The following is a 25671-nucleotide window of genomic DNA, read 5'->3' as shown; positions in this document are numbered from 1 at the left end:
ACGCAATTTTGGTGTTTTGATTTTTTTCTCGCTATGCTGTTTAGCGATCAGGCTAATCCTTTTATTAATTGATAGATTTGGTGATTCTGAAAGCAGTGATACCAAATATGTGTATGCTTGATTTTATTTGTATTGTTTTACTTTGAATGGGGCGAAAGGGGGGTGATTTGAACTTTTATATTTTTTTAATTGTTTTAAATTTTTAAGCACATTTTCTTTTACTTTTGCCATGCTTCAATAGTCTCCATAGGAGACTAGAAGCTGGAACACCTTGCTCGGCTCTGCTACATAGAGACGATGGTCAGATCGCCTCTATGTAGTAGAATTGCTGAGTTGCTATGAGCGCCGACCACAGGGTGGCACTCATAGCAAATCAGCACTGACAACCATAGAGGTCTCAAGGAGACCTCTGGTTGTTATGCTGTCAAACCGATGGCCCCCGATCACGTGACAGGGTCACTGGTGTGCATATTTCCATCCCGATAACCGGAAGCGCAATTTAAATACTGCTGTCAGAGTTTGACAGCAGCATTTAACTAGTTAATAGCCATGGGTGAATCGCGATTCCACCCGCGGCCATTGCGTGCACATGTCAGCTGTTCAAAATACCTGACATGTCCCGGAAAAGATGTGGGCTCACTGCCGGAGCCCACATCAGTGAAATATTACGCCTGATGTCGCTAAGGGTTTAAATGGAATCTGTGAGCATGTTTTGTTACTTCATCTGAGAGCAGAATAATGTAGAAAAAGAGACCTTGATTCCAGCGGTGTATCACTTAGTTTACTGGGTGGAGCAGCTGTGACACATTTTTTATGTATCATGTAGCAGAGATCAGAAAGCTAACCCCACCCACACCACAGCTTTCTGTGTACATTGTATATTAAAAGAGAGCTGCTTATTAGAGGAGGTGCGGAGTCTGATGACTTGCCATGAGGCAGCTAGTCACAGCAATATTAATGTCCTAGTGATAAAACCGTCATTGCAAGTAAATAACAGCACACAGCCTCATAACTGACACATCATTGAACTCAGTGTTTATCCCTTATCTGATGTTTTCCTCAGATTACACAGCAAAAACCTGCTGACAGATTCCCTTTAAATGATTGTGATTTTTTTTCAAATGCTTGTTTTTGATTTTACCTTGTATATGTTTTTCTTCTCGTGGACTGGTACCTCCTACAATAAGGAGGAGCCTATTTGTCTGATCTAAAAGTATTGGCAGGATCAGTAGGCTATAAGCCACGATGGTGTACTACACAAAGCTTTGTGACCGCCACCTATTAAAAGCATTTTTTTGGTATGTGTTTAGAATACTAATCTTCCATCTGTTTCATGAATGACAGATGTCAAAGTGACTTTTCATCAGTGGTTTGCACTTATTTGACCTCATTCTTATAGCACTGTCTAGAAACTAGAAACTAGTACTTTACATCCGTTGTATCAGTAAGAAAGGTTTTGTCCTGTGATTTATCTTTTGCCATAATACTACATTGAGAAAAATGTAAGATCAACAATAGTGCAAATGAAAAGTGAAGAAGTATGCAATGGCAACTATTCAGGTTGCTTACTTTATTCTTTAAAGGGAACCTGTTACCCCCAAAATCAAAGATGAGCTAAGACCACCAACATCGGGGGCTTATCTACAACAGTCTGGAATGCTGTAGATAAGCCCCGGATATATCCTGAAAGATGAGAAAAAGAGGTTAGATTATACTCACCTGAGCGGGCGGTCCCGGTCCAGTTCTGATCTGATGGGTGTCACGGTCAGGTCTATGGCCTCTTATCTTCATAGGATGACACCCTCTTCTTGTCTTCATGCTGCAGCTCCGGCGCAGGCGTACTTTGTCTGCCCTGTTGAGGGCAGAGCAAAGTACTGCAGTGCGCAGGTGCTGGGCCTCTCCGACCTTTCCTGGCGCCTGCGCACTGCAGTACTTTGCTCTGCCCTCAACAGAGAAGACAAAGTGCGCCTGCGTCAGAGACGCAGCGTGAATACAAGAAGAGGACGTCATCGTAAGAAGATGGGAGACCCTGGACCGCAACGCCCATTGGACCGGACCGCCGCAGGACCGCCCCTGGGTGAGTATAATCTAACCTCTTTTTCTCATCTTTCAAGATACATTGGGGGCTTATCTACAGCATTACAGAATGCTGTAGATAAGCCCTGATGCTGATAGGCTTAGACCATCTTTGATTTTGGGGGTGACAGGTTCCCTTTAAAATGATTTAAAATCAGAAAATCAAATAGTTAAGTACTCCACTTCTCCTCTTCATTCATTTTAATAGATCAGTCCCCTGGAATTTCAGACATAATTTACTTATTCATACTCTTTCCCTTGGGTTATCCTCTGATTTCTTCAACTGGGATCCCCAAGGGCCCTTCACACCAGCACAAAAAGTGCAAAATTCTGTTTCTGTACCACCCTTAGTGATTGTACTGGTGAGGACAAAGGATTGGGGACCCTTGCTTTAGCAGTTATTAGATGACCCAGATGTTGATTAGCTGATCAGTTATTTGTGCTGAAATGTAATATTAGCAAATAATCCCAGACCATGGGAATTGGTAGAGCTTTAAATGGAGAGAGCAATCATCTTTGATAAACATTCTCAGGCTTGCATTTATCTTTTACACCATTGTGGAGTCTGTCCTTAGAGCACCATTACAGTATTATTTTTTTTCAATGCTAGAATGTAAGTTCTGTGCCTATAATAATATACTTACCAGCCATCATCTACTTTTGTTATCTGTGTTGCTCCAGTCATTTTCTGATGTTTGTGACCTGCAGTCTCTGCTGGTCGATCCAGAAGCTAAACTCAATGTAAGTCTATGAGAGCCAGAATGAGGATCTTGTAGACTTACACTGAGAGCTTGTGACCATAACCGCTGACTTACGGTCAGTCAGAAGTTGCAGTCACAAGATGGTGGATCGGGACAGAGCTGCATCAGGGAGAGCAGAAGACAGTGGCTGGTAAGTATTTTACTAAGGGCAGGGAACATGGATTAATGATACTAGATTAATTATAAATAAAATAACAACAACGCTGGAGTGGTGCTTTGTCACTTACAAAAAAATAACCTCATAATATTGGTCTAATGTCAGCATTTTGCTGAAATATTCATTACAAATGCCATTTTATTTTACCTAGCCACAATTAATAAGGTGCAAACATCCCAAAAAATAGTTCCTTATCCTAGTTATTGGTAGATTTCTTACGAAAAAATACTATCCCCACACAAATTGTTATATTAATTGCAGTTGTCACTGTGTGACAAATACAACTTGTGCTCAGCTTTCATAAAGTAAGTCTAATATCAAAAATATTTCATGAGAACAGCAATTGAACTTACAAAGTGGCTTACTGTAATTTGCAATATGGTTGGAGGATCTCAAGTCACTAAGGTACTCTTGTCGATAATGAGTTTCCTGCCCATTGGTTCAATTCACAAAATAATATAAGAATAGAAATGGATAGAGCTATTACTTGGCCACTTAAATCATAGCTTTCTATTTGTTGACATTGATACCACTATTAAAGAAAATAGATATGCACTTTTCTTGTGGTTTTAACCTATACTCACCATAGTGCACTATTGATTGTTTCCAAGTTCCAAGTTTCCTGCTCTAAAAAGGTAACTTTTCACAGACAATAGGATTTTCTAAGCAAAAGATTTTATACAAATCATAAAAATAAAGGGTGTTTAGTAGTTTGACCAATGTGTTCACCATGTCGCACTGTTTCCTGTTGGTGGCATTTTCTTCTCATATTGCTGTGAATTTAGAGACACATTTAGATACTTTGGTATTATTCATTTGTAGTATTGCCAACAATATCAAACTGTTCATATTCATTCCAGCAAATTTCACTTTAGAATATTAAAGGGGTTGTTTCATGATAACAACTTGGCAAATAGTTGCTATCTCCAAGAGAAGTGGATAACAATGTAGGACATGCATGGACTTAGTCGAAATTTGTTAGTGGTTTCATGGTCAAGTTCAAAGTGTGAACTTGTTAAACTTGAATTAAGTGGGTATGAATCTGCTCTGCCAATGGTCCAGAATAGAATGAAGGCCTGGAGTTGTTTTAATGCATTTTTTATTTGTCAACACATTTCGAATAAACAACTTCTTTGTCAGGAGAAACCACAATGATAAAACTTCAGCATGTTTATTCATATTGTGAATCTGAAACAGCCAACTTTCAAAGTTGATATAGAGGTTGTGATTATCACAACTCCACAGAATGAGCATAATCTGCTTTTTACTTTCCCTTTTTAACCTGGAAAAGGCCCTATTACGCTTTTTGTCTCTCCAGTTTGTTTTCCACTCAAGCTCAAAGTGTGGAGTCACAAGTGAGTGTCCACTTTCTAGGATGACAATATGCCCTAAGATATATCTATATATATTTAAAACAGTGTGGTTGATATGGGTTGTTTGGAGTTCCTTGACCAGTATTACCTGGTCGGCAGCTGCAGGTGCAGGTGGTAGGCAATTACTTACTGCAAACTGACTGCTATACTTTCTCTCACTGCAGTGTGCCTAATAGGACACAACTTACTACCCTGTTGCAGCGCCCTATATATATACCTTATGTCCAAACTTGGATCTATTTATGTAAGCCACATTTGTATTTTGACCCTTACATGTTGACAAGGTGTACCGTATCTCATTTATCTTGGAATATCGCATTAACTATTCTATGGTGTTATATTATTATTTCATTGCTCACGGCTGTGCGCACAATATTGATTTTATATTTGCACTGATTATTTAATAAAGTTTCTACCACTTTTGTAAATTTTGGCATTTTGACTCTATTTTCCTCCATTCTGCGTATATTTAAAACATTATCCATAATGGACTCACAAAATGAGTCCTGGTTTATGATTAAAGAAAATGCAGTGCTTAGATCTCCTATGGTAAAGTAGGTGGCTTAGATGCGTAGCAACAAATTTAAACGTTCAAAGAAGAAGAAACTGTCTTTTCCAATAGAAGAAACCATGAAGCTTATTTTCCATCACTTGCTTGTAAAATGATGGTTGCAATATGACTATACTCTTGAAGAAGGGGTCTATCTTTTTTTTCTATAAGTGAGGTTTGCTGTCTTGTACTTGACTTAACTAATGTTCAGATGAGCTCTAAGCAAAAGTTCTTTACATCATAAAACTTTGAATTGCCTGAAGTAAGAAGAGGCATCTTCTCAGCAGGCGCCTTTATCTATGTTGTGGTCTCATTTTCAGTGGTGCTATGGTAACACTGTACCGCCTGCTAGGCCTTTATCATTGGCAACATATCTAGATGTAGAAGTTGTAAAAATGGCAGCAAGTGCCAACAGTTTACTTTAAATTGCTTGACATCTCATTTTATTTTTAGTGCAATATTTTTTGTATAAAATATATGATCTACCAGAAAATGCCACATTAAATGTACAGTGTTCTGTTTCAAGTATCTAAGAGTTTTGCTGACATTCTTTTCAACTAGCTGTTCAACTCTCCTCGTTGTTGTATGCCGTAATCCACTTTTGGAGTGTGGGCATAAATCAAGTATGTTTGTTTTCAGTGCCTACCTGCATTAATTACACTTCAGCAACTTAATTATTTTAGCTGACATATTCAGTTGTTTTTCCTCCTTGTCTTAGACCTGTAAAACAAGCATGCTTATCTAAGACCTTGGCTGACAATAATATACATTTCAGTTCTTTCCTGATGACTGAATTTCTGAATTATTTATCAGCATTGCAGCATCTATTTGGCAATACATCATTGTTATAGGAACTTGGCCCCAAAGGAGAATTTTATATTAAAATCACCCTCTTCCTTTAGAAAACACTCCTCATGCTCGGTGTCCATCACAGATGAAAATTACATCATGAGAGGAGACGGAAAATACTGAGTAATAAATTTGGCAAACTAACAGCACCGTGACATCCTATTTTATCTTTCAGTAATTACTTTCTCCAGTTCATAAATGCTCCTACAACTCAAGTCTATGGGTCTATTTTTCAAAGGCTAGATTAACTAGTTTCATTTAAGTGCTGCTTGTTGCATCATTTCACATATTAGACTGGAATAAATGCTCTTGAAACTTCCAGCTGCAAGTGAACTGCTCATTTCTTGAGGTTTGTATCATTTTCTGTGTTATATTGTTCTGCTTACATGAGGCTTCCTTAACTGGATTTCAGGATATTGGCTCTAGGTTTGTTCTTTCCATAGAAGTATGAAGTATCTAACAATATGTTTGTGATCCTTAAATTTTGCCTATTTATACTGGCCTTTAATTTGATGGATTTTAGTGCATTGACATAAAAGCAAGTTGAGCTATATTATTAAGTACAACATGTTGTACTTAATAATACATTGACTAGTGAATACAACCCATTTCATAATATAATACAACCCATTTCATAATACCTTATTTCTTTAATAAGATTGTCATTTTATTTTCTAATTCTTTGCCTGATCCCCTTCATACAAAACTCGAGGAAAAAAAAGCAAATACCCTGTAGTTAGTAAATTAAAAAAAAATAGTAATAATATATGTAAATAACATAACATAAATAACAGGTACTTAGTTAACACATTAACATTATTTTAGTCAAAAAAGCATAAAAGCCATCTCACCGTGACAAGGTGTACCTAAACAGGACAAACTCTTCTAGTTCACCTCACTATGTGTTAGCAGATTTCAAAATAGGTGGGAGCAGATCCGGATTCAGGCCCTAATCTCCTTCAAACTTTGACATTTGTCAAACATTGTGTATGTGAGGATCGTTTGTTGATTCTAAAAGTGCCCATACACCTTACAGTAGCTGTTCCCTTGCTTTCTCTCCAGACCACTACCCTTTTTATGTGAATGGTTTGCCAATTTGGCCCATGACTATTCCTCTTCATTCCCTCATTCCTTGATATACAAGTTTACTGGTTAGGCCAAGTGGTCATGTATTTTAAATGGGAAGAGTGGAGTAAAACTTTGCCAGACACTTCTAGTAGAAATTTCATTTCCCGTAGAGCAAAAGCAAAAGGTGCTAAAATTCAACAAGCCATATTTTTTTTTATTCTAACATATTTCCTTCTTTCTCCCCATACACATATTTTGGTGGTCTAAAACGTCTAAAAACATTGGGTCAGCCTACTTTTTCCTTTTAAGACACACCTGTGTTTTCAGTCTAAGGCATGTCAATACTGTGATGATGTTTATGTCACTTTGAGAGAGAGCTACATTGCTAATTTGACAAGCTGAGCAGGCCTTGGGAGTATTATCACTAACAACATTGGGGATGGTAACAAGATTCTGAATTGTATAATTTTTATTGTAACACGTCAGACCCAGTAACCATATTTCAGTGTTATATGGATTACAGTATCCTTAAAATATTAATAGTTTGCTAACTTTCGCAATAATAATTTTACTCTATATATTTGAGCTTTCAAAAATAATCTTTTTTTATATATACTGACCAATTGTTCCAGCTTCCTATTTTTATTTTAGCCATTTGTAAGAATGGTTTTACGTAAAAATCTCTTGTCTGAGCCTTGCACTGTGTGTGGTATTGCCACGTAACATGTACCATCTGGTATATTTCTATCCATAGGTCGGGTTTAACATCACTCCACATGAAGGTACCTCTCTTCTTGAAATTCTACACCTTGGCCTCCAAAAATACCTTGACGATCTAAATCAGATCAGTTTGCAAGCCAGCAAAGAGTATGCCCTTGAGAAAGCTCTGAACAAAATGAAAACAGACTGGGAAGATGTATGCTTTATCTTTTCACCCTACAAGGATGGAGACAGTCATGTATTAGCAGCTGTTGATGAAATCCAGGTGAAATACTTGATTTTATTTTCCCATGGACTTGTTATTTGAAATAATGGATTTATAAAATAATATAATTCTTTCTATTTTGCTAGATGCTTTAATATGTTTCTAATAATCATTTTTTGGTATAGGAGCACTAAGAAAAACAGGTGGTAGATGTAGGAAAAGGGCTGGAAGGCAAAGAAAGAGAGAAGGGTAAGAGAATAGGAGAAGACAGTTGACCACCCAGAAGAAGATCTGAAGTCAAAGCTTTATTGGTTATTGAAGCAATCAGCATAAAAAACTTTGCATAGTTTTTCAAGATCTATTTTTATATTTTACTCATTAGGTGGTGTTAGGAGTCGAGTTCCCGCTGCTGCACAGGGGGAATCTCGAGCCGTGTCTGCTGCGGTCTCCCATTCTGCATCGGCCGCAGTGGAGCCTGCTCAGCAGAGACGTCGGTCCCAGCATCTCACTGAGTCTGATATTGTGCAAAGGGTTACTGCTGCCTCTCCAGGCTCTGCTATTGTACCCTGCACTGATCTACGGCGAGCAGGCTTTTCTGGGACTTAAGGTACCTTCACATTAAGCGACGCTGCAGCGATAGCGACAACGATGCCGATCGCTGCAGCGTCGCTGTTTGGTCGCTGGAGAGCTGTCACACAGACTGCTCTCCAGCGACCAACGATGCCGAGGTCCCCGGGTAAACAGGGTAAACATCGGGTTACTAAGCGCAGGGCCGCGCTTAGTAACCCGATGTTTACCCTGGTTACCAGCGTAAAATGTAAAAAAACCAAACAGTACATACTTACATTCGCGTCCCCCGGCGTCCGCTTCCTGCACTGACTGAGCGCCGGCCCTAACAGCAGAGCGGTGACATCACCGCTGTGCTGTACTTTCACTTTCACTTTACGGCGCTCAGTCAGTGTGGGAAGCGGACGCCGGGGGACGAGAAGGTGAGTATGTACTATTTGTTTTTTTTACATTTTACACTGGTAACCAGGGTAAACATCGGGTTACTAAGCGCGGCCCTGCACTTAGTAACCCGATGTTTACCCTGGTTACCAGCGTAAAACATCGCTGGTATCGTTGCTTTTGGTGTCAAACACGACGATACACGCCGGTCTGATGACCAAATAAAGTTCTGAACTTTGTTCAACGACCAGCGATATCACAGCAGGATCCTGATCGCTCCTGCGTGTCAAACTAAACGATATCGCTAGCCAGGACGCTGCAACGTCACGGATCGCTAGCGATATCGTTTAGTGTGAAGGTACCTTAAGTCCTGCTTTGCACACACTGAGCAAGGCCAGGGTAATATCTCTCAATGGAGACCTAGGGTCACATGCTCAGGTACTGCAGCAACTTCCATTGGTCCTCCAGGAAGGTCCTGTACCTGATCAAGTTCTGTGGCAGCCTTCCATTGGTCCTTCTTGGAAGGTCCTGTAGGTGCTGCAGCTATATAAGGTTCTCATGACCGCACGGCCATGCGCTAGTGTCAAATATGTATGAGGTCAGCGCCAGTGTGGTTGTGTGTGTGGTCAGGGACCCGGCTGAAATAAGCCCCTAGAATGCTGGCACCTCCGGCGAGGAGTTTTGTGTATGCAGTCAGCGACCTGGCTGAAATAAGCCCCTAGAATGCTGGCACCTCCGGCAAGGAGTTTATGTGTGAATTCAGGGCTGGCTAATAGCCAATAAAATTCCGGCTCCACCGGAGAGGAGCTGCATGTTGGTTTGACTGCATGACTACTGTTGGCTCTACACAGTAGCTGTGTCCCCTGTGAGCTAAACAGGGCACAGCGTTCTCTTTACTACGGGCTCTGTGAAGTAACAGAGTTCGTTTATTCTAATTTGCTTCGCCGCCTTACTTAGCAGCAGGTTCTTTCCTGCACGGTGGATCCCGGGTTGCGAACGCACCTATCCCATCTAATAAATATATTCGGTGCGTTCTGCCAACACTAACAGGTGGTAGACTGAATGCATCTCTTGTTTTCCTGGGGGGAGCATTTGTTGAAAGTGATTAAGAAACCTTTATATAATTATAACAAAGGGGTTAATCAACTTGTCAGAAAGCTATAGTCACAGCCCCCTGGGCGAAGTAGATTTATGTTCACAATTCAAAATGTCTACAGTAATTCAGCTAAGCCTTTACAATTATATTGGTATACTGCAACACATTCTATTGAAAATATTTTATTGAAGTGTTATTGACCATTGTACAATGTCCACAGCTAAATATATGAGGTATGTTTGCTCAGTTATAAAGATGAAAAGGAAATGCAATAACTCACTTTGATTTATACATTGGGGCTTTATTTCCATTCCATGAAACGGTCACTAGCTATAACTTCTTTAGCAATATTTGCCTGGAAACGGGAACATACACCTTCTATTAGTTTCCAGCTCACTAAATCCAATAAAAAGGCAAACAGCAGATCTGATTAATACCTATGGGATTTTTTACAATATATTACCTTCATATCATATGTTTTTGTGAAGCTATAGCATAACATCAAAAATAAGATTAATGTGACTTTTTTATAGTGCATACCTTAAATAATACTAAAACATTTAAAGCTAAATTTCTTATAATCTCAAACATAAAAATAGCAAAGACCCCTGATCAACACGTTGCCACCTTTTTTTAACATTAATTTCCTAGAATCAAAATATGTCCTACCAATGTAAAACCACCATTTTCTATAACACTGACTTGCTGGAGTCTCCCGATCATGTCTTATTCCAGGTCCTTATATGAAGTACTTCTAGTTACAATCACTGTTAATCTTTATGGAGACTAGACTCCGCAGTCATAAGAGACATAAACTGATATAATTTGATTAGCAGAAAGTTGGCCACAATTTGCCATGAAATAGGGCACACACAGGAAAATGGTTGCAAACATGATAGATGGCATGATGCATCTAAGACATTGTATAATGTTTTGTCGTGATGCGTGGGTTTTAAGCATAATGTACATATGCATGATCTACATTGGGATGTTTATAAAGATTAAATGTATGATTTTTTATCTAAAAACAGTGTCACTCTTTCTCTCAAGTGTTAAAGTAAATGGGAATAGGTGGCAATACCATGGAATGTGCATGCACAAAAGTGGTAACGTTTTAAAAAAAAATCAGACCCTTTTTCTAATCTTGGATAACCTCTTTTAACATGGCCATCTGATCACAGTATACTGAGTACTGCAGAATGGCTTTTATTATTGGGATAAAAATTACCCTGAAACATTATTTTGAATAGGAACCTTTCTTCAGTACCCAGCAACTGCACTAGACAATCACTGGAGCTGCAGCACTGCTCAAAGAGTTTACATCCAATGACCACCGGAACACATAACAGCTGATCGGTGGTGGTTCTAGCTGTTGGACTCATCAAACTAGTACTTATCCAGTGGTCCAGTAATCAATATGCTGTGACTCTATAACCCTTTTAAGCTTCAGCTACACATGCATTAACTTTGGCTGTAAATTGAGTACATGAGAGTGTTTAAAACTGTTGAATAGATTTGTAAAATTTGTGTAGTTTATAAATTTTGAAATGAAATTGACTCCTAGTAAAATGTAGAAAATCTTTACAATGCTAGGGAATCCTTAGCTGGAGAATGACACATGGGGAAATAGACCTCGCCTCTATTTGTTGTAAAGTAGAAACCAGATTGTATCAGCAAGTTTAAGAAATATCTTTAGGCAGTTATAGAGGATTTTCACGTGAAAGATAATTTGGGCCTTTGTTAATTGGAAGTTAGAATACTAAGGTAAAGTTTATCAATTATGCTTCATTTACTTTATTGGGGCAGGAGTTTTTATTACAAAAATTCCTATAAAAAAGGGCATCCATGTTGTTTATCACCTTTAAAACTGCATCTAAGAAACTGACGTTGAACTGTAATTTTACAAAACCTCTGAATTAAAAATGTCAACTATATCATTGGTCTCTAAGAGTTTAATTTGAAGGTGATACAATAAATATGACTGCACTTCCTGTTTTAACTTTTTAAAAATAATAATCACTACAGAAATTGTCAATTTTATGTTCAAGAAATATTAGGTAATGAGAGTTATTTACTGATTTGACTCAAGCTTTCTTTTTAACCATAACATCTAATTTCATTCTTTTCATCATTCACCCATGTATATATTGTAAGTGATAGTTGGTATAATTGGAGGGTTGACTCAGAATTAACCTTTTTAGAATAGATGTATGTCGCACCTTTAAACTATACATTACTAAGTCACAGAAAAATGACAATGTGCAGTCCTTTTTATCTGACCTTTTCAAATTACATTTGAGTATCAGGTGAATATCCCTCAAACCAGAAGTAAAAGGTTCAATCAGTTGATGGTTGGCTTGAAGTTCAGCTCTTCAGATGCACCAATTTATCTATTCTATTCATCTTTGCCTTGGATTTCATACAATACCCTAATCTTGCTATCCTTACTTGATATTTCTCAGCTTTATTTTTTTCGTTTTTTCCTTTTTTAAGGTATTTCTTGAAGATCACATTGTTAAAACCACAACCATGAAAGGCTCTCCATTTATTACACCATTTGAAAAGGAAATATTAACATGGGAATCAAAGTTGGTATGTTGCCTTTTGAGAAGCTCTTATTGAATTTAATTAGTTTTTAGATTTCATCTCCAACCCACTTCTCAGATTTCACCGCCCAACATGAATCATGCTTCATTGCCTTTCATTATAGAAAACTTTTTGACTTTTCCATCAGTAATCTATGCCGTATTAAAAAGTATTGCATTCTTTATGTAAAATTGATTTCACTTAAGTTTTTGTTATGTGAGGTTAAATGCAAAAGACACAGTCCCCTAGTAAGAAAGTGACTCATCCAAGTGAGACGGACAAAGAGGCAGCTGTGCTGGCTCATTCTTCCCTGTGCTTTACCAAGTAGAACAGAAAACAGGCATCTCTTAACCCTACTAAAATATGTGATTGCAAGGAACATATGAGAAAGTAGCAGTTTGCTCCTATAATCATACGGAGATTTGTTTCAGACATCTGTTTGAGGTCCCACTAGCATTTCTAAAAATAACTTGGTTTTAATGTGTTATTTTGTTTTTTTTTCTCACTCAGCGGCTCTTTCAAGAGATTCTAGAATCTTGGCTCAGAGTCCAAATGGCTTGGTTATACCTGGAACCAGTTTTTGGATCAGAAGATATACGTAGTCAAATACCAGTAGAAGGAAATAAATTTGAGATTGTTGATAGGAACTGGTGAGTTTTTTGCTGTAGGTAGATAATCACAAATATAATTTTATATAAAATGTCCTTGTTCACAGATTTGATGGATTGTAGCTGTATGTTATGAAATTCCATCCAGCTCCTGGGGCCTAAAGCTATTTTGTTAGAGAAGAAAATGCCAGTATTATAAATGGCTCATGGTTAATGAAGAGCGGATCGTTGGAAATTTGACTTCACCTGCCTCATCCAATTTTCCCCCAAAATTCAATTTGTGGCTAATAAATTTTCTCCAATCTCAATAATGGAATTGAATCTGGAGATGGAATACAGCTTTGCTGTAGATATCAGCCGAAGTGTTCTCCATTGAACATGGCTGATGACCCAGTGGTGCACTAACTACCACTGTGAAAGGTATGATAGTTCATTTGAGAAACTAAGATGTGATGTTGCATTATGGCCCACAAAACATGCATTAGCCCGCTCTCTGATGTTTCTCCAGTTTGGGAATTGGTTCCAGGGAAGTTTTCTATTTTGCAAATCGTGAATTGTTTCTCTAAGTGTTTGAATTAACTTGAAAACGTGAATTTTAGGAAATGTGACTCAAACTCAATTCTCTGCATGTTGATTCACTCATCTTTACTCATGGTTGTGTGATTGCCTTCTTTTGGACTATGCCATAGACCCCAGGAGCTTAAGTTACACCTCTACAACATAGATATGACCATGCCAGACAAATAAAAAAAAATTACTGAATGTTAGCTTTGCTTTTGTTATGTCTGACAGATGTTTACATCATATATTAAGTATAGACCATTGTCAATCCATTAGGTAATTATATGTATAGGAGTATTTATAGGCATTTTTTATTCATGTCATAAGAATAGATTATGTATCCATAGCTACATGCTCCCTAAATATAGATCTAGAGCATTACAGATATATTGCATAGCTCTGTATCTATGCTCATCTATTTTATTATTTTGTCTTGTCAGTGTTTCCTTAGTGACATTTTTACTTTGCTCTTTTATACCTCCTTTTTGTTCTAAATCCTCCTTTATTTCATAATTATTCTGATTCTACTGATGCTTGCAAAAGACATCATACGCCAAAGTCATTAATTTTCTGTTAGAAGACTTTCTTTATGTGGGAACCTTTGAAGTCTTGAATTTTAAGCAGCTGACGTTATTGTAGTCCATATTTGTCTCAGCCAGCATTTAATAAAATTTTCAAGAAATAATTTGCATGGGAGCCTTTTCACCTTATGACTTCTAAGTTGTAGGAAATAAATCTGCCTAGTTGAATTCATAGATAGGAACTAATAATTGGTTTTCTCAGCACGGCTGCTTTTATGTGGAAAGAACATTCACCTTGGGGTTAAAGCTGTGGATTTAAATCCAATATAGATCATTTGATATGGCAAGCACACTTAGTTACCGCTATTTATTTTAATAATGTTATGCTTTCTAATGTTCTAAACTTGTTAATCCATATACATAAAGTATATATGTATTATTAGTAGTAGTAGTATTAGTCATTATTTTTTATTATTATTATGTGCCTTCCAGTTGGTATCAATATCTGGTGAACAAATCAAGATTATTTGGATCTTCAAATTTCCTAGTTGTGTGTTCGAGACTTCAAGAATTGTATTACTGATGGTTACTGATGGTCTCCTTATCTTTTCTTGAACTTTTTTTTTTTTTTCCATTGAACTGAATGTTCTAAAATAGTTTCCATTCTGATCCTTTTGACTTTAAAGAGGCTCTATCAGCACAAAATGACTGTGTCATCCAAATACAGGCACTTAGAGCACTCTTAGGGTGGCCAAACAGTGCACCTTAGCACACATTCCTCTTTCATCTATCTTTGCCCTTTTCTTCCTTGATTAAGATCTCTGGTTTTACAAGTGTCATAGAAGGGCAGAAATAGATTGAAAACAAGTAGTTCAGGAGGTGCTCTGAGCACATCGGCTTTGTTTCATCAGTCGATTTGTATGGAGAGAAAATTCTTATACAATAGATAGGAAATAATAGATAGAACAGTTACACTGTGAATGATGGCTGTATACAATTGCATAGTACTGGTACATACACCACTGAAACGTATTTTAGATGTAAGTTATGAGGACAATAATTAAGATGTGGATACCTTTTCAATGTATGACAAATAACTAATTACAGTCAGATCTGTGATGGCCTTTGTCAAACATAAAAAATCAATTCAATATATAAGTACAAGTCCTACTTTTCCAACTCATTTTAATACATCGGTTGCTTTAAGGCAAAATAAGCCAACAAAACCCATTGATTCAGTGAGTTTTCAAAGGTGTCTCAGTGTAGTCTTCAAAAGGAACATTATTGGACAGGCCTCAGAGAGACTAAGAGATCTATATAGTTGACCCACTAGTAAATTGAAAATATGAAGCAAGTTACAGAAGTTATAAGATGATTGCTTTGCAATGTTTGCAAGATAGTTTTTCAATGGAGAGAGCAAATGACCCAGCAAATTGGCCCACAATAGTTGTTATAAAGAAATGATGCTCCTACAGATTGTCATGGGCTTATCCAGGGCTACTTCAGCATAAGTGTATTGTAGCAATGTATTTTCATTTTAATTTTACAAAAATTGATAGTATTACATGCTTTTTTAAGTTATATGAGTTTGGATTCTATAAATTATTGTGCTGTTTTGGAGTGCATAATTTAACTATATTTTTGTACTATAAAAATGAATACCAATTTACATAAGATTTTAGTGGGTATTTTGACTAAAGATATTTGTGGTATTTGAATAGGATATGTCATAAATATCTGTTAAGTAAAGTTTCACTTCTGTAACCTCCAACTATTAAGCCTGACAACCCTTGAAAAAGAAGCTGATCATTGGCTGTAATAACCATACCTGTCAGCACGTGTCTGTACAATATTATAGTGTATCGGAATGATTGAACAGCTGGTAGGGCATATCCCATATGTCTTTATATATGTCGTTATGAATATGGTCATAATTCCCTTTAAGGGACTAAATGTTTAAAACCATATGGGGTTCAAATGATATAATTTATAAATAGTAAATACATTTAACAACAAGATTTCTACATTTAAAGGCAAGTCACATTTTCTACATGACTGATAAAGTGTACATGTATTACATGAATGTATTACAATGAACATTACAAAAGATGCAGTTAGTGCACGTATTTATCTGTATGATTTAATATCTATTAGTGTGCTTGTTTTGAGTAATGAGTTTAATTTTACTTTAGATGAACTTCTGACATTGCTTTTAAAGCAATATTACCCCAAAGTAAAGCATGTTTATAATTGTGGTAATTACATTTCCTATGTACAGACATTTTTAAAGTGAATCTGTAATCAGATTTGTGATATTTAATCTGAGAGAAGCATGATGTAGGGACAGAGACTCAGATTCCCTTCATATGTCACCTACTGGGATGCCTTTTGTAATTTTAATAAAATTAGTTTTTTTATCAGCAGATTATCACTAGAAGACTAGTTTTCTTGTGCCAAGAAGTCCTCTCTAGCGATGAGCGAATATACTCGTTACACCTGTTAGCCAGCTTGATTACATGTGGGGGTTGCCTGGTTGCTAGGCAACCCCCACATGTAATCAAGCTGGCTAACAGGTGTAAATCATTCAGCTGCTGCAAGAAAAACTAAATCTCCGAGCACTAAAAAATACTCGGAGGACCCCCGAGCATGCTCGAGAAATCTCGAGTAACGAGTATATTTGCTCATCACTAGTCCTCTCGCTCTGTATATCCCCGCCCCATCACTGATCAATGCTTTCAGTCAATGTGGAAAGCACACAGAAATTGTCCAATCAGGGGTGTGGGTGGGGTTATACAGTGCTTTCTATTTAGATAGTATCAGTAAACTTCGCTTACTAGTTAAAGTGGGTTTGCAACCTTTCCTAACCGCTTTAGTTTAGTACGTACTTGTATTTTTCAGGAAATGACAATTTTATTTTGTGCCCTTCCTCTTTTATTCCTTCTATAAATGTATGAATATGTTAACAACGTGGCGTTAAGATGTAACTCTACACATTCTGACATGGTCCAATGAGTCGCGACAATGTTAGACTTTATGGGGAAATGATGGCACCCAATTGACAATTTATTAATCATTTTTAGGAGGACTAACAGGGTAAAATCATCATGTACAGTTCTCAAAAACATATCCCAAAACTGCGAATTGATGGAAAATACAAATATCAGACATGTCAGGAGTGGTGAAACATACTATCTGGGCAACTGTAAGATTAGTATCAAAGATTTTTTTGTACCTTTATTTTTCTCTGAATAATATAATAATATAATATTAGTATCAGATGTTCATGTAGCTTTTGTTAAGTTTCCTGCTATTAGTTGTATTATAGGTCTTCATTAGTACATATTTATTATATGCAAGTAGGACAGAAAAAATGTTCAACAACATGTTTTCTTTTGATCTTAATGTATCCATTCTCTTGATTTGACTTGGAAGAACAATAGATCTAATTCTTTGTATTCTAGTATTTGTTATTGTCCTTATGTGTCTTATTTTGTTTCCTTCCACATCATTTATACCCACACAGTCCTCCTAATGAGCTCTCTCATCTCCCAAGGAAAAAAAATAAGCAGTGTTGATTTATTGAACTGGTTAGGGCAAATAACAGAATAGGATCAATCCAGCAGTGTGGGTTAATGGCACTGAACAAAGCTCAGTCATAATTAGATGGACGAAGGACTTTCCCTTGTCCAATGTAGTTAGAAATGAAAAGCCCTTCGCCAAAGTGTATTCGAGAATAATGCATTCAGCCTCAGCAGAATTACTAGCCAGCACTTTCTATTTAGCCAAAGCTTAAAAAGCAGCTGCGTTTTTTGTAAAAAGCTATGAATGTTGCAGTCGCATTTAAAGGTATGGAAAAAGAAAAGATCACCCCTTGTTTTGTAATAAGGGGATTTTCAATTTGCAAGCGAGAGAGTCTGTTGTATGAAGTATGGTTACTACACTCACTATATTCTATCTTGCTCACCAGGAGGCTAATAATGAGGGAGTCTGTGAAGGAGGTCAATGCCATGAGGGTTATCTCACAGCCCCAGATGCTGGATAAGTTGAAGGAAGCAGAATTACTCTTGGATGACATTCAGAAAGGCCTGAATGATTATTTGGAGAAGAAAAGGCTATTCTTTCCAAGGTAAACAGTCTGTATTCTCTGTCAGCCCTGCATGTTTGTATTGAAATGTTTGCTTGAATGTCACTCAGGTTATCCTTTTTCTTGTCCTTTAACACCCTACCAGATTTTTCTTCCTGTCCAATGATGAGCTACTGGAAATCCTTTCTGAGACAAAGGATCCTCTCAGAGTCCAACCACACCTTAAGAAATGCTTTGAAGGCATTGCAAAACTAACATTTAATGCGAAGAAAGAAATTACTCACATGGAGTCATTGGAAAATGAAAAAGTTGAGCTGGTGATAAGAATAATTCCATCGAATGCCAAGGGCCTAGTTGAAAAATGGCTTCACGAGGTGAATATGCTTAGTCTTTGCTTAGGATTTATTTGTCAGTTAACCCTTCCAAGACGATATCCCATGCTACTTTTTCTCTACTTCATAGAGAGTTCCTACTCTGAATTTTTAAACAGTAGTGATATCACAAACTTGCATGTGATATGGTGAACACTCACATTAATGTCAGACTCCCCAGCAAAAGTCAGCAGGACTGAACAACGTTTTAGTATGTGTAGAGGTTTCCCGATTTTCCCCAAACAACTGATATTTGGAAGGGAAAGGGAAACTTAGATTTCAGTACACCATTTTGTTCTTTAGGTTGATGAGCCGTCAACAGTGCTCGACAGTGGTCTGCTGTCTTCTCATATTGGGAACGCTTGCATACTTGGTCACACCCGATTGCATGGGTGGGTTGAGAGTTATACCTGTGGGTTCAATAAGAGTTTGGCCAATTACAATGTGAATAAATTAAGTGACCTGATAATCTTCATTTCATTTGAAAATTGACCTTTAGAAAACATTACTTCTAGTCTAGAACCTAAGAGGGTACATAACATTTTACACATTGCGGGTCATAGCTAGATTAGTGATGAAATGTACAATTGATGGAGAAAGGTTGAACTTGATGGACCTAGGTTTTTATTAAACTTATGTACCTACGTTACTATGTACATATATATCTAAATTATGGATAATTGAATTTAATTGTATACTCATAATTGACCACTACCTTGTTCTTCTTTATGCGACTCAAAAATTCCACTATGTGGTAGACCAGGATCAAGCAGGTAAGTAAGGATAGTAAAAGAGGTAATTGGGTCTCGAGCCTTGATCTATGTTAAGTATGTAATACATTATACTATATTTTAAACAATACTAGCTGTTTTAATAAACTAGCTAGTGTTCTTTCTCTGCATGTACTTAATGTATACTGTCAGACCATCAGTTTCTCCATCTTTCTGTGTAATGATACCAGTGGTCTGTTGTTTTGTGTAGAATGAAAGATACACTAAGCATGTTTTGTTGAACCAATATCATAATGTTGGATGCTGTGTAGTTTGTGTTATGAAGTGTAACTGTTACCAAATTGTCCGCTTGGGTCTCAGATACAAAGAATGCATGTCTCATAACAGCTAGAGAGAGGCAAGTTTATTTGTTCTAGATCTCTGTGTTGAGAGGGGTCTCTATTATCATTTGCGTAGATTGATCCAGACGTCTTGTAAAGTTTTATGTGTTACTTGGGCTGGTGTTTGTTGGCTTTAACAAAATCATTGGTTTCTTCCAAGATCTGCCACATTTCTTGGTGCATGTTAGCTGTTGTCTTGTCAGTTTAGCTGTCCCCGGTGTTGTGTTACATTTAGTGGATAAAGCCGTTTTACTGTATCATTTGTGTTTTCACAAAAAAAATTCCTTTGACAGTTGCAGCTTTGTTAATTTTTGATGTAATAGTTTCAGTGTGCAACTTGTCACTGAAAAATAGTCTAAAATGTTTCGTAATGTAGCATGAAATTATTGGTTAGTTTTGAAATAGATGTGAAATCATGTGAAGAAAATAAGTATTGCATCCGATCGAGATAAATTCACTGTGGTGTTTTATGGCTTTTTATTCCTATGTGATAGTAATAATGTCTCATGTAGGGATGGAAGCCATGAAATACATTGTGAAAAGTCATCATCTAAAATGGGGGCCATGAGCATGGAAAATGTAACGGCCATGGACCTAATAGACAGTGTTGCAAAAGAGATCCGAAAAACAACCCAGCGTTCAATGCTCAAATTTATCTTTTCTTATATGATGAAAGTTGGAGCATTAAATTATAGGCTAAAATATATATTTCTAGTATTAAATGTGATATATATTTTTATATATATATATATAAACAGGCAGCATATATGTTGGGTTACAGCAGATGTTGATTTCTGTGCAAGAGTCAGGCTTTGGGCTACAGTATATTGATTGTTGTAGGTCACGAAAAGTGGTTATCTCTGGTAGCCTCCACTCTCACCTTCACTTCTAGGTATGTTATAGTTCTTCCTAAATAATACTAGGCCAATCAGAAGTCCCCTCATTTGTTTGCAGATGTGTTGGACACATTGTATAAAGTTTTTGTGGTATGGAGAAATATGGTACATGCTGATGTCTAAATATATCACATTAAATTAGTATAGTATTCAGCAAAATTTGATTTAGGTCCGCACAGCAGCTAATGACTACATTTCTTTTCTATTGAATATTTTAACAGTTCTGTATGAATAATATACAAAATAAAATCTATGAGTCAACTAGCTTGTCTCTGCTTTCCTTTCTTTGTGTCTCTACTATTTGGTGTTAGTCAACTTTGGCTTCCATTATGTTGAGTAAGTTAGTAATTACAACTTATGAAGCAAAAAGTTGTATTACTTCTTCCTTTAAACTTTCTAATCCCAATTAGAATGTTGTTTTTTTACTTCTATCTAGTTTAGGAGTTCAGTTCTTGATGTGTTCTTATTTCCTTTTAACACCACCTCTGGGGCATGTTTAAAGTGTCCGTAGTGTGCCGATACTACACATGAGGACACTTCTTTTTCCTAACTTCCCAAAATTAATTGACCAATGAGAAGCCACCACTTCTGAAACCATATCTCTCTGTTATCACTGTGTGTATACAGTCAGAGAGGAGAAAGAGGAGGAGGAAAGAGACAGCAGTGTGCATTAATAAAGAGTAATGACCATTGTGTGCGGTACATGTGGACAATAGCAGGAGTCATGGCCTGGTCATGGGAGAGTAAACTAAGACAGGAATGTGACAGAGCAACTAAAACACATTTTCTGTACCTCCCACCAGTAATAATGTTGCCTCCTTGCCTTTGTGTCTCCCACCAGTAATAATGCCGCCTCTGTGCCTCCCACCTTTATTAATTCTTTGTCTATGCTTCCCACTGCTCATTTTTCCTCCTCTGTGCCTCTCACCGGTAATAATTTCTCTTCCGTTTCTTGAACCACTAATAAAATCTTCAATTTATAATAATGTTTCCCCTTGCAGAAAAAGTCTTATTTGTGGTTTTAACCCCTTAGTGACAGAGCTAAATTTTTGAAATCTGACCAGTGTCATTTTATGTGGTAATAACTCTGCAACGCTTCAACAAATCCCAGCGATTTTGAGATTGTTTTTTCATGACACATTATACTTTATATTAATGGTAAATTTAGGTCAATATGTTTTGTGTTTATTTATAAAAAATATCAAAAATTTGAGAAAAATGTAAAAAAATTAGCAATTTTCTAAATTTGAATGATTATCCCTTTAATCCAGATGGTCATACCACATCAAACCATTAATGAATAACATTTCCCTCATGTCTGCTTTACATCAGCTCCATTTGTAAAATGTTATTTTATTTTCTTAGCATTTTAGGAGGTTTAAAAATGTAGCAGCAATTTTTCATTTTTTTCAAGGAAATTTACAAAATTTATTTTTCTATGGACCTATCCATGTTTGAAGTGACTTTAGGGGTCCCATATATTGGGAAACCCCCAAACATGATACCATTTTAAAAACAGCACCCCTAGACATATTGAAAACTGCTGTCAGGTAGTTTATTAACCCTTCAGGTGCTTTACAGGAATTAATGCAAAGTGGTATGACAGAAATGAAAATGTGTATTTTTATCACCTAAATGCCGCTGACTTCTGAACAGATTACTACTGCCGTCAGACTCTAAGGCCGCTACTTGGTCGTGAATTGCCATGGCAAACATCAGGACCACACAATCATGATCTGAGGGCACCAGTTTGGATAAGGAGAAAACCTCCACACTCTGTTAACCATTTATAATGATGTAGTCACTATTAAAAGCAGCATCTTAGGGGTTAACCAGATTTGGACGGTGCAAACACTGATCGTGGCTGATACAGCAAGTTGTCAGCTACAGTGTCCAGCAGACAGCTGCTGGATTGTCACCTGTATGGGGAGGATATTCTCTTATATCTCAGGTCAGTTAAAAGACGTATTGGCTGTCACTAAGGGGTTAAGCTGTTATAAGGCGTCCTCTTTGTCTCCAACTTATAAGAATGCCCCTTTTTGTCTTCCACCTATAAATAATGCTTCTCCTTCCTCCGGATAGGTGCTAAGTAAGATATGCAAGGGTTGGTTTATGTGAGATTACCCTTATCCTGCTTATGTTACAGAAATGTTTTATTGTATGCTGTCCCATGTTTCATTTTTGGCCATAAGTCCCAGGCATTATTTATACAGTGAAGCACTAATTAAAAAATATTCACATTGCTCTAAACCAGTGGCACCGCTGGAAACAGTCCTCATTACTCAAGTCCTATCTTTGCTTGCTTCAATTTCTAGTTAAATCCATTTATCTTTTGAAATGTTTTGATATCTCTTTGGCTTCTTAGCCCGACACATATTTTTCTCACTTTTCTAAACAAAACATTCCTTCCTAGTTAGTCATTGTTTGCTTAGAGCTTACAAAGGAAGGATAATTTGTCCCTAAATTATTTACTAAGAAAAATCTGAGCCTTAAATCATATAACATTGCAAGTTTCAGATATTGTAAGGACATATTCTTTAAAAAAAAAATATACATTGAAAAAAGGCACATAAAGTGATTGTCCACTACTTTTTCAATGATGACCTGTCCATAGGATAGGTCATCAATGTCTGATCGGTCGTGGTCCGACACCCATCAACCCTGGCGATCAGCTGTTCTCGGTGTCAGACGCTGGCAGCCGGAAATGCCCGATTGTGGAGCAGCTTGTCTTCTGTTAGTGTTTGTGGCAGGGAAGTACACATTGATTTGAATAGGAGGCAGATGTGCTTGATCTGCAGGGGTGCCAGGTGTCAGACCCTAACTGATCAGACATTGATGACCTATCATAAGGATAGATAATCAATGAAAATGTAGTGGACAACCTTTTTAAAATAAAATTAGAAATGTACATTTATGTAATTGCGCAGCAAAACGTGTCATTACATTTATACAAACAAATCAGAACTATGTACTATGCATACAATAAGAAAACTTTGTAAAAGAGTCATGTTTTAAGTAGAAACATAAAGAATTTATCATACTATTGTCATCCATTTCTGCAACCTTTAGTTAATAATCATCTGTAGCCTCTGATTTGGATAACAAAATACATTGTCTCAATTATATGTGGCTTTCCAGCTGTATTTTCATAGACGAGAGCAAAATATCTGACATAGGAATAGTAGAAAATTAATTTAATATTTTAAATGCAATTCACAGTAAATGTTAAGCTATGCCTCAAAAAGAGCACGTTTAATAATATATTCAGAGATATTTCTAGAATTAACCTAGGTTCATCTACTTCAACTGTGTTATTTTTCTCTTTGTGCTTATTTCTATATCCTGTTCTTAGTTCTATGATTTTATTAATCAACACATATCGAATGTAGGAGGAAATTGTCATATTTTTCATAATGACAGTTCGTAGTGCCACCAGTTTTCCTGGTTGAAATTTGCTCGTAACAGAATGAAAAAACTGAATGGAATGGTTAAGACTTTTATAATGAGGACAATATCACAGAAATGAAGTGTATAAATCATAAAATAAAAAGACTGAACTTTTCAATCAAACAAACATACTTTCGCGTGTGCTTTGAAATGCCAGTATGATGATAAATGGTGTTGATGAAACGATCAGTACGATCCAGAAACGCGTTGACATTTTATCTATTCAATAAAGTATTACTGTTTTAAAAAACCTCAGAAGAAATGCACACTGAACTCTACTTTATTTCACTTTGCAAATTACCAAATATGGCCTTATTCAGACTTGGTTTTTTCATCTTGAATAAAGAACAAAGTATTTGCTTTACAATAAGAAGCTTGCCAATGAGTTAAAGGCAATCTGTCACCGTTTTGTTGCTGCCTCATGTGGAAGCAGCATATTGTAGGAAAAGAGAGACCCTGATTCCAGCAATGTATCATTTAGTTTACTGGGTGCAGCAGTTATGATACAGTCAATGTTTTTAGATGTGGCATGCAGCAGAGCTCAGAAAGCTAATCCCGCCCACACCACAGCTCTCTGTGTACATTGTCTGTTGACAGTGACACACCTATTAGAGGAGCAGGCATGATAGGTTTAGCAGGCACCTGAGACCTAGTCCCAGCAGTGATAATCATCTCCTGATAAAACCTTCCTTGTAAGTAAACAACAGCACACAGCTTATAAAGTTACACATCACTGAAGTCTGTTTTAAACCCTTCCTCATGCTGTCCTTAGATTACATAGCAAAAACTGATTTCCTTTACGCTAACTGGAATGCATTCCAGGGCTGAAAGTTCATGCAATGATACTGATACCTCTGTGACTTGGAAGCTTTTCTCCCATCAAGTCTGCATCTTTGCAATTATATAATTTGTATGTACAACCTAAAAATATCTTTGTAGCTTAGTGCTCCAAACTCCAAACTATTTCTTGTGACATTGTGACAGGTTCTTTGTATTGCTGTAATGTCAAACCACAACCAACAGCAGATGGTATTATTTTATTTAGTGATTATGGTTGATATTCTTGTGTAATTAATGTTCTTGAAGAAAGACAAGATTAGAGTAAGGAACTTACTGTAAAAAAAATTATGAGATAAAGCTGACATCTCAAGGTGGTGGTAATTTTGTTTAAAGGGGTTTTCTCAACATTACAAATGGTTAAAATTGCAAAAAGTTTATAAAAAGCAAGAACTTTATAATGTACTTGCTTTTAAAAATTCTCTTGTTCTCAACAGTGGATGGATTTTTAAATCTATTTTTTCTTACTTGTCTTTATTACAAGCCACGGTTGTAGTCTATCAGTGGTATCTAGTTTCTGACTCGAGGAGCACGTTCTCTCCAATAAAGCTTGTAAGCGCTACTTCGAAGCTGGCTGAATCTCTGGATCTCACCAGCCTTAGTGCTAGTGATGCAACAGAGGCAAGCCTACCTCTGCCTGAAGCATGAGAGACCACACAGTTTGGACAAGCTGCACAAACATTTTGCTGGTCCAATCAATCAATCAATCAATCAATCAATCAGGAGCGCACACACACACACCTGGCAAACAGGAAGCTGGTAGATTTGGGAGTGGTGCATTCCTGAAGATTGAGGATGAGAACAACTTTTTAAGCCATCACATACTCAACTGAATTTTGGGACCAC

General features: G+C 36.9%; 1 protein-coding gene across 1 annotated transcript in view; it reads left to right on the top strand.

The window, feature by feature from the left end:
* The window catches only part of LOC143775062 (dynein axonemal heavy chain 3-like), a 2972411-nt gene that overhangs the window by 532031 nt on the left and 2414709 nt on the right, over positions 1-25671 (top strand). The window contains exons 23-27 of the mRNA XM_077262897.1: positions 7589-7819; positions 12297-12395; positions 12900-13039; positions 18047-18205; positions 18309-18537. Of these exons, the coding sequence (XP_077119012.1) occupies positions 7589-7819; positions 12297-12395; positions 12900-13039; positions 18047-18205; positions 18309-18537 (858 nt within the window). The remainder of the gene's footprint in view (positions 1-7588; positions 7820-12296; positions 12396-12899; positions 13040-18046; positions 18206-18308; positions 18538-25671) is intronic.

Source organism: Ranitomeya variabilis, chromosome 5, assembly GCF_051348905.1.
Source record: "Ranitomeya variabilis isolate aRanVar5 chromosome 5, aRanVar5.hap1, whole genome shotgun sequence".
NCBI classification, from domain to species: Eukaryota; Metazoa; Chordata; class Amphibia; order Anura; family Dendrobatidae; genus Ranitomeya; species Ranitomeya variabilis.
This window is presented reverse-complemented; position numbering and strand designations above follow the sequence as displayed.